Genomic DNA, 10120 nt, shown 5'->3' on the forward strand with positions numbered 1-10120 from the left:
GTTCAATTCCCAGCAACCACATGGTTACAACCATCTGTAATGAGGTGTGGTGCCCCATTCTGGTATGCAGGCAGAACATTGTATACATAATAAATAAATCTTTCAAAAATGTCAGAATGAAACAGTCATCTGTGAAGTGAAAGAAAATCAGAAGAAAGGGCAATAGCTAGAGAGGAGTGGGTGCCCTACAAAGATCCAGGCTGACAGCAGACTGCGTGAGCAGGACCCTGGGAGCAGGGAGCACCCAGGAAGAAGACAAAAAGTAGCTAGCAAAAGGGGTCTCCCGGCACCCAGGGAGTTTATTTCTTTTGGTGGAGCAGGAATCACTGTACTTAAGTCATCAACCTTGGCTAAAGCACAACCTAGACACTGGAGTTTCAGAGACCTGCATAGAGAGGACAGAGGTGGCCGTACCTCCCTGAGTCAGATGCCTTCTCCCATCTCCTCCTGATCAAAGGCTGCTAGTACAGCTCAGCAGCAGGACTCTGGCCTAGGATTCAAGAGGCAGGGTGAGGTGCATTTCTCAGGACTGCTCCAAACAAAAACAAAATAGCAACAGTGGGTAATAGACAGTAGAAACACTTGAGTCATAAAAACTTCTATACAGGGGGCTGGTGAGATGGCTTAGCGGGTAAGAGCACCAACTGCTCTTCCAGAGGTCCTGAGTTCAAATCCCAGCAACCACATGGTGGCTCATAACCACCCGTAATGAGATCTGATGCCTTCTTCTGGTGTCTGAAGGCAGCTACAGTATACTTATGTATAATAAATAAATCTATGGGCCTGAGCAAGTGGGGTCTACCAGAGCGTGCAGAGGTCCTAAAAAGTCAATTCCCAACAACCAGATGAAGGCTCACAACTATCTGTACAGCTACAATGTGTAATAATATGCATAAAATAAATAAATAAATCTTTAAAAAAAAAAAAACTTCTATACAAAAACTTTTTAGCTAGATCCGTACACTTGGAAGGTGAAGACAGGAGGACCAGAAATTCAAGGTCACCCTTAACTACTCATCAGGTTCAAGGCCAGCCTGGGTACATAAGACCCTGCCTTAAAACAATCTTTTCTTTAAAAAGAAAAAAAACATTTTTTTAAAGACAGAAATGGTTTATTTGGTTACAAGGAATGAAATTAGTTTTTTTCTCTTTAAATTTATTAATCAATTTAAATTGATTTAAAATCAATTTATAATTGATTTTGTTGGTGGTTTTGTTGTTTTTGTTCTTGTTGGAGCCTGTGTAGCCCTGACTGATCTAGAACTTGCTGAGGCGACCCTGTGACCCCTATCTTCGGCTTACATTTATTTTTAAAAACTGCATCCAGCTTAAAAGCTTTTTTTTTAAAAACACTATAACATGTACTGTAAAGTTCACAAAGCTAGATCTTTACAGGAATTAAAAACTGAAAAAGAAAGGAACCACTGCTCAGCTCACAGTATTGAGAGCCTCAGCAGTAACTAGAACGCCTCTTTCTGATAAATGCTATGTGCTTTTGAATCAAATGCCTGGGCGTGAATCTTTTCCTTCGTGTGTTGATTTTAGCACGGTATCTAACCTCTTTGGGTTCCGGCTAAGCCCTCTGTAAAGACTCCAGGGCTTAGCACCTTCCAAACTTGTTGAATTGAAAGAGCTCGTATAATATAAACCGGCTATCTCAATGCCTGAACGTAGCCAGCCTGCAATAAACTGTAATCATCAGGCAAACGCCATAGAGCCGGTAATCGACTCCCACTTCCTGCCTGCCTCTCTCGCCGTTTTGAAAGTAGCTCTTTCTCACTCCTCGTCTCCTCGCTAGCTCCTCCCCCTGCCGTAAGTAGCCTGCCCCAGCTGTCGTGAAACGCCCTCCCCCGCCCTCCATGTGGCGAAAATGCAGTCACGCTTGACGGCGCGAGGTGGCTCAGCCGCAAGATGGCGGCGCTGGCGGAGGAGCAGACGGAGGTGGCGGTCAAGCTAGAGCCTGAGGGACCGCCGACGCTGCTACCTTCGCAGGCTGGCGACGGCGCAGGCGAGGGGAGCGGTGGCACTCCTAACAACGGCCCCAACGGCGGCGGCGGCGGGAATGTGGCGGTGGCGGCGGCGGCCGGCGGGGACGGCGGGACCCCCAAGCCTGGGGTGGCCGTCTCTGCCGCTGCTCCGGCGGGGGCGGCCCCGGTGCCCGCCGCTCCCGCCGAGGCCGGCGCTCCCCACGACCGACAGACTCTCCTGGCTGTGCTGCAGTTCCTACGGCAGAGCAACCTCCGCGAGGCCGAAGAGGCGCTGCGCCGTGAGGCCCGGCTGCTGGAGGAGGCGGTGGCGGGCTCTGGAGCTGCCGGCGAGTTGGACGGGGCCGGTGCGGAGGCGGCCAGCGCGCTTCTCAGCCGGGTCACCGCTTCGGTTCCCGGCTCCGCGGCCCCCGACGCTCCGGGGACAGGCGCTTCGGTGACCTCTGTGTTCTCAGGGTCGGCCTCGGGTCCTGCGGCTCCAGGAAAGGGTGAGTCTCGGAGTCCCGGGGAAGGAGCGCCGGCTTGCAGGGGAGCGAGCCGGGAAGGCAAGGGCTGGCAGGCCTGCACCTCTGCGGGCTTGTTTTGAATTTCCTGGGCCCGCCTCTAGGGCCACATGCCCGCCCCTTTCGTTGCTGCGCCGGCTGCGCAGTCAAACCCTCCTCGGAGCTGTCAGTTCCAGCCAGAGGCTGAGCGGGGCTGTGGAGCGGAGGGAGGTGCCAGGGACCGGGGATTGGCAGAAGAGGGGAACCTTAGGGTTTCGGTGTCCCCACTCTTCCCTGGACTTAGGAACCGAGGATTAGGTTCGCGTGAACACGAGTATAGTACTGTTCCATTCCCACACTACTATTGTGCTGCAAGTACTCTCTGTGTCTTGATTTTTCACAATTGTATATAGTTCTCATCTCTCCTGTTGAGACGAGAAAACGGACTTTTTGAGCAAAGCCTGAAGGTTTGCTTTGGGCCACACATCCAGAGCGGTTGTAGTAATAAGTGTTTTCTTAGAATGTGGGCTGAGAACCACCCGTGTTAAATTTTAGAGGATACCGATTTCTGAGCATCACTTCAGGCTTATTAAACTCTTTAGGGGCAGAGTCTGGGAATCTGCCATAGGGCTTCTAAGGAGTGCTTTTGAAAAGTGGGGCAGACTTTTTTGTCTCTGTTGCTTTTCCTTGTGTGATGTCAGTTAAAGGTATTTTTTTTTGTACTTTTTTTGGTATGTTTTGTTTTTTACTTTTTACTAAGTAAGTTATTATGAGTCTAAGATGTAATGTGTAATGTGCCTAGTACTGAAAGTTTAGTTCCTGAATCCAGTTACAACTCATCATGTCCATGTTTCTCCCTGAAACTGTTGCCACAAATCCATATAGTAAAACCCGGGTTTCTGGTGAAGACGCTTGCTGCCATGCATGGCCATCCGAGTTGGGTCCTCAGAACCCACTTGATGGAAGGAGAGACCCTGCTACTTGAAAGTTGTCTTTTAACATACACCAAACTTAAAGTTTTTAAACTCATACTCAGTAGAAATTCTCAAAGGAGATCAGTAAATATTGAATTAAATTATCCAGGTTAGTGGTTCTAGACATGTTAATCTATTTCAGAGAGAACATTGCCACACAGGAAATTTTAACACATGGCACTGTGATCCATAAATAGAAATGTCATGTTTATAATGCCAACACTTGGGATGCTGAGGCAGGAGAATTACTGTGAGATCAAAGCCATCCTCAGCTAAATATAGTTATGGGGGAAGGGAGTGATAAGTAAAAATATGTGGAAAATGTGACTGGGAAGGAGGATCTTTTCTGTATGCTAAATTTTGTGACTATATTGTAACAATTTATATTATTATATTATTTTTCTAATATCTCTCATCTGTCAAGAAACTTGACTTATGCTTTTAGATCATACTCAAGAAACCAAGGAGAAAAAGGGACCATGAGAATGACTACAAAATTATAACTTTAATTATAATTTTTTTTTAGTAAAGAGTATGTATAATCACGTTTTGTTTTTGTTTTGTTTTTTTTTGTTTGTTTGTTTTTCGAGACAGGGTTTCTCTGTGTAGCCCTGGCTGTCCTGGAACTCACTCTGTAGACCAGGCTGGCCTCGAACTCAGAAATCTACCTGCCTCTGCCTCCCAAGTGCTGGGATTAAAGGTGTGTACCACCACCGCCCTGCTATAATCACATTTTGAAAAACATAAAAGGGTATAACACTATAACTGTAGTTTGCCAAAATTTTCAACATCCAAACTCTAATTTGATTTTTAAAAAAGCATTATTGTTTTGTATTGCTGTTTTACAAACACTCAGGCTTTCTACCTTGCACTGATTGGTTATAGAAATTGCTTTAAGTATATGCAGTTGAGTTGTAGTCTTTTATATTCCGTACCAAATGTTCGCCCTTTTCCTTGAGCTGCTATTTTATCTAAGGTGACTGATGTTTGAATATGAGGGTATCACAGGATTGATAGCACAGGATTTATATACAATGTAGTTGAGTGTGATGCATGCTGTTTGCACTGAGCCTTGAGAGAAGATTAACATAATTGTTAGCTTTGCACATCCATTTATTTATTAATTTGGTGGTGTTGGGAGTTCAGTCTAGGGCCTGTGCATGCTAGATAAGTCTTAGCTACTTAGCACATTCCCAATTCTGTATGCACACCTTATGTTTAGAATAACACAATTCCAGGAAAAATATTGACTGTTCTTGTTATTGAATTAAAAATGTAAAATACAGTCAAACTGAAGGGCTTGGGCTACTCAAAAACACCCTGAATCTTATTAAAAGGTTTTGTGACCGAGAGCTTGCAGGTCAAGGTACTTGCACCAAGCCTGATGAACTGAGATAAGTCCTAGAAACCTCCATACTGGAAGGGGAGAACTGTCTACTGAATGTGCCCTCTGATCTCCATATAACTATTATGGCTTGACTGCCTGCTACCCCATACACAACCACACAAAATAAGTAAATGTAATACAAAATGAAAAAAGGAAAAGATACATGGTTGTGCTGGGGAAGAGAAATAGAGAAGACAGGGACAGTTCTGAGAAACAGCTGTCCTTGGGGCCTTAGCAAAACCACATCTGCTTGGTGCATTTTAGATCATTTTCTTAAAAGTTGTCATTCATTTTTTAAACAGTTCCAAGTGTAGCTGTGGAAGACCAGCCAGACGTCAGTGCTGTCTTGTCGGCCTACAACCAACAAGGAGACCCTACCATGTATGAAGAATACTACAGTGGACTGAAACACTTCATTGAATGTTCTCTGGACTGCCATCGAGCAGAGTTATCCCAACTCTTTTATCCTCTGTTTGTACATATGTACTTGGAGCTAGTTTATAATCAACATGAAAGTGAAGCAAAATCATTCTTTGAGAAGTATGTGAATCTTAACATATCTATCTATATATGTATGTATAAACACACATCTGTAATCACACAAGTATAAGATTGTAAATCAGAAGGTATTTTGTGAAGGATAGGTGCCTTGGGCAATATGAACCTGACACAGGCAGGAGGATTGATCCTCCAGAGGAAACAGTCTTGAAATGAGATCTGAAGAAGGGCTAGGAATTAGCCAGTTGAAGAGAAGAACATACCTGGAATGCTCTGTGGGGGAAGGGATCATGGTAGTTACAGAGGCTAAAAGAAGCTCATAGTAGCTGAGGCAGGGAATGGTGCAGGGCCGCAATATAGCATTCAGTTGGGAACAACGGGGAAATTCTTGGACTGCATTGAGGATCTTTGTCATAAGAATAATAGGGATTTGTATTGGATGAGATGAGATTTGATTGAGAGTCACTGAAAATTCAATGATTGTGAATAAAAACTTGATTCTAAGAGCAGTAGGAAACTGTGTTAAGATTAGATTAGAAGATGACTAACAACCCCAGAAAGAGGCTTAAGTAAAATGTAAGTTTGGTTTTCTCATAAAGGTAGAAGTTTAGGGCTGACAGGTAAATCCTCGATCATCAGTAATGTGGCCTTCATCAGTTTCTCGTCCTGTCGTGGAGCTTCTGCTTGACAGCACAAGCTGGTGCTCTGTTGGAAAGTAGCCCAACACTGTTGTGGTCAGCACGAAAGGCACACACTCCTGGAAGATGCTCACACTTCTCTTCCTAACCTTTTACCAGTGAGCATCCTTAGCTACAGATGTAGGAAATGCCATATTCCCTGAGGTTCCTGTCCCCAGCTAGTGGTCAGGTGTTACGGAGGAAGGGGGCTAAAATGAGCATGTGGGGACAGTGAGGCACTCTGCTATAGATGTCATTAGAGGATCATTTCATTAATTGAAGTCTTTTTTGTCTTTTTCCTAAGATAGGATCTTAGTGTGTAATCCTGCCTCGCCTGGAACTTACTGTGTAGACCAGGCTGGCTTCAAACCTGCAGAGATCTGTTGGGTTCTCCCTTCTGAGTGCTAGGGTTATGGGCATGGTCCCCACCCCCAACCCCTAGGGCCCGAGTATGCATTTTAAATGGCCTTTTTGAAAAGAGGCAAACAGATGGTGAGGGGCAAGACTACTGGATGACTAGGGTTAGTAAGTGCTTCACAGTGGTGGTATAGTCTTCTTTCCCATAGACACTTACAGATATGTTGAGGCATATTTGTTTGTCATAATAATTGTTGGGGAGGAGGAAATAATAATAACTATTATGGGATGTATAGATAGTCCTACTTAGCAGAGAATTGTCCTGCCCAGTATGTCAGTAGCATCGCTGCTGAGAAGCACGAATCTGCTGGTGAAGTGAAAAGCAGACTGACCCCACAGTGCTGGGTTGGACATTGAGGTGAGACACCATTGCTAATCCAGATTTCTGGTGTGTCCTCTGGAGAAGTATGACTTTCCTGACAGAAATCCCTGGAGGAGGACATGCTGTGTCAAGTAGGAGTACTAATCAAGTGTATTTTTGACTAATTTAAGAGCCCATTAAGAATCAGTAACCATGTGTATCATGATGGTGTACAACTCTAATCCGGGCACTCAGGAGGTAGAGGCAAGTGGGTCTCTGAGTTTGAGGTCAGCCTGGTCTACAGCTTGAGTTCCACACAGAGAAACCTTGTCTTCAAAACAAAACAAAACCCAAAATATCAATCAAACAAAACATACAAAAAACATCCCCAAACCCAAAAACCAAAACCAAAAAAAAAAAAAAAAAAAAAAAACCCCAATACTTGCTGGGCGGTGGTGGTACATACCTTTAATCCCAGCACTTGGGAGGCTGGCAGATTTCTGACTTCAAGGCCAGCCTGGCCTACAGAGTGAAGTTCCAGGACAGCCAGGGATATACAGAGAAACCCTATCTCAAACCAAAAAAACAAAACAAAACAAAAACAAAACAATAGTTCCAAGACGTCTGCCAGTAGTCCCTCTGTCCCTCTGTAATGTAATCCCATCCCCCTGAATAACAGCTGAGAGGAGAGGAGCACCTAGAGCCATACATTGCCTTGAAGAGCTCCAACATTTAATAAATACAGGATACAGAAAAGGAAAAAGTGGAGAAATGTGAAGTCTGGGAAGGCAGTACAGATGCCCAGGGGGCAGGGTTGTAGACCAAAGGGAGTGCCTCAGTGCAGGCCACAGGGCTTGGATAACAACTGAAAGCCGTTATCCACTCATTGCACTTGGATTCCTAATTGAAGGTACTGAAAGCAAACTGTAGCCCCCTCCCCTCTCTTTGGCTGATAATATCATTTCTACACTAGAAGCTTTTTTTTTTTTTTTTTTAAGAGACAGGGTTTCTCTGTGTAATAGTCCTGGTTGTCCAGGCTGGTCTTGAACTTATTCTGCCTCTTGAGTGCTGGAACTGAAGGCATATGCCACCACCACCCAGCTTAGAAGCTAATTTCTTTTGTAGTTCAGTCATCAGTCTTGCTCCTTCAATCTCTGGATAGCCAGCTTTCCATGTAGAAATATGGGCTGTCATAATTCCCATTAAAGACACTCTGCTAGGATACCATGCCCAAATGAGGGTAAAATAAGCCAAGACTGAATAAGGACAAAAATATATTTAAACTATAAGTTGTAACCAAGGCTGAAGGCTTTATTTAATTGCCTTGGTAATAGTAAAAATATGACAGTGCTCATTGTTTAGTACCAATATCTGTTCTCTAGTTTATCATTAAAATATTTAATATGTCTTAACATAAGTAATTAAAATGTATAGGCTTATAAGAATCCATGTCCTGATTATCATCGAGTTTGTGATAAGAAACACTGAAGGCATACTATTTTCTACTTTGTGTTTGAAATGTTTTGAATAAAAAGTTTTAAAGAGGTTTTGAGAAAGTGCAAAATTCAGTGAAGCAAGGATTCTAACATTTTTTTGTATTGCCAAAGATTTTTTTTTTTAAATTTCTTTTTAGAGACAGGGTTTTTCTGTATAGCCCTGGCTGTCCTGGAACTCACTCTGTAGACCAGCTAGCCTCAAACTCAGATCCAGGCTCTGGCTCTGCCTCCTGAATGTTGGGATTAAAGGCACGTGTCACCATGGGTTAAAGATGGTTATTAAAAGAAATACATGCTGGTGGTGCGTCTTAGGTCTGCTCAGATGTCTCATTCACTGCTTTATTTCAGAACTTTCTCCTGAAATTCTTATAATACAGTTCATTAGAGAAATTGGTCATTTTAAGAGTGACTTTAGAAACGGAGTTTTAATTATTTTGAAATATATTACTATTGACCCTACAGCCTAGTCAGGGTTATTTATATAGTTATATTATTATATTTTATAATATAAATATATAATTATATGTTAACTACAGATGATTCTGGGATGGTTTATTATATGAGGGAGAAGCAGATTACCTTAATGACATATTGAAAAATGACTTTTTAAAATCACTAAAACAGGTTCCATGGAGATCAGGAATGTTATTACCAGGATGACCTACGAGTATTATCTAGTCTTACCAAAAAGGAGCACATGAAAGGGAATGAGACCATGCTGGACTTCCGGACAAGTAAGTTTGTTCTTCGCATTTCCCGTGACTCGTACCAACTCTTGAAGCGGCATCTTCAGGAGAAACAGAACAATCAGATATGGAACATAGTCCAGGAGCACCTCTACATCGACATCTTTGATGGGATGCCTCGCAGTAAGCAGCAGATAGATGCCATGGTGGGAAGCTTGGCAGGAGAGGCGAAACGAGAAGCAAACAAATCGAAGGTACGGGAGCAATCCTAGGACGATAATGTAGGTGGAAGATTGTAGGCTATCCATATATCGTGGAAATTATGTCTACGTTCTTCTAGCTACCTTGGGAGTAATCTTACACTGCATTTAAATGTGTTGTCTTGAGCATTCCTGGTGTCTGTGAGGATTTGGGGAGTGGTCTCATGTAACAGAGCCTTAACTACAGCGGCTGAGGCGAGCAAGGGTTTTTTGGTTTTGCTTTTCTTCTGATACCTACATGAGAGTTCCAAATGCTGTCTGTGCTTCTTGGCTTGTGGCTCCTGGCCCACCATCTTAGAGTGTGGTGCACGTGTGTGCACACACTCAAATAGCTCCTGGCCCACCATCTCAGAGTGTGATGTATGTGTGTGCACACACTCAAATGGCTCCTGGCCCACCATCTTAGAGTGTGATGTATGTGTGTGCACACACTCAAATGGCTCCTGTAGCAATGCAGCTGAATCCAGGGAAGAGCAGGGGGCACAACAGAAGGTCTGCTGTGTCTCTCTTTAAACAGGACAGTAGGCAGGTGTAAGTGGTGTGCTTCTGCGTCTCTCTGTGGGTTAGAATTACGTGGTCATTTGTAGCTGCAAGAGAGCCGGAAAAGACAAATGACCTAACCAGACACATTGAACAAAAGTTAATTTAAAAACTGTTGATTCTTTTGACTTGTAGGTATTTTTTGGTTTATTAAAAGAGCCAGAAATTGAGGTGCCTTTGGATGATGAGGATGAAGAGGGAGAAAATGAAGAAGGAAAACCTAAAAAGAAGAAGCCTAAAAAGGATAGTGTTGGCTCTAAAAGCAAAAAACAAGATCCCAATGCCCCGCCTCAGAACAGGTGGGGAAGAGGCCTACACAGATTGGGGCTATGTCACAACAGGTGGGGGAGGAGGCCTACACAGAGGGGGGCTATGTCACAACAGGTGGGGGAAGAAGCCTACAGGAGGGGGGCTGTG

At 43.8% G+C, this 10120-nt stretch overlaps 1 protein-coding gene across 1 annotated transcript in view; it reads left to right on the forward strand.

The window, feature by feature from the left end:
* The first annotated feature begins 1862 nt into the window (after nucleotides 1-1862).
* The window catches only part of Taf5 (TATA-box binding protein associated factor 5), an 18210-nt gene continuing 9952 nt past the window's right edge, over nucleotides 1863-10120 (forward strand). The window contains exons 1-4 of the mRNA XM_031390605.1: nucleotides 1863-2473; nucleotides 5131-5368; nucleotides 8842-9157; nucleotides 9839-10002. Of these exons, the coding sequence (XP_031246465.1) occupies nucleotides 1912-2473; nucleotides 5131-5368; nucleotides 8842-9157; nucleotides 9839-10002 (1280 nt within the window). The 5' untranslated portion in view covers nucleotides 1863-1911. The remainder of the gene's footprint in view (nucleotides 2474-5130; nucleotides 5369-8841; nucleotides 9158-9838; nucleotides 10003-10120) is intronic.

Source organism: Mastomys coucha, unplaced genomic scaffold (genome assembly GCF_008632895.1).
Source record: "Mastomys coucha isolate ucsf_1 unplaced genomic scaffold, UCSF_Mcou_1 pScaffold21, whole genome shotgun sequence".
Classification (NCBI taxonomy): domain Eukaryota; kingdom Metazoa; phylum Chordata; class Mammalia; order Rodentia; family Muridae; genus Mastomys; species Mastomys coucha.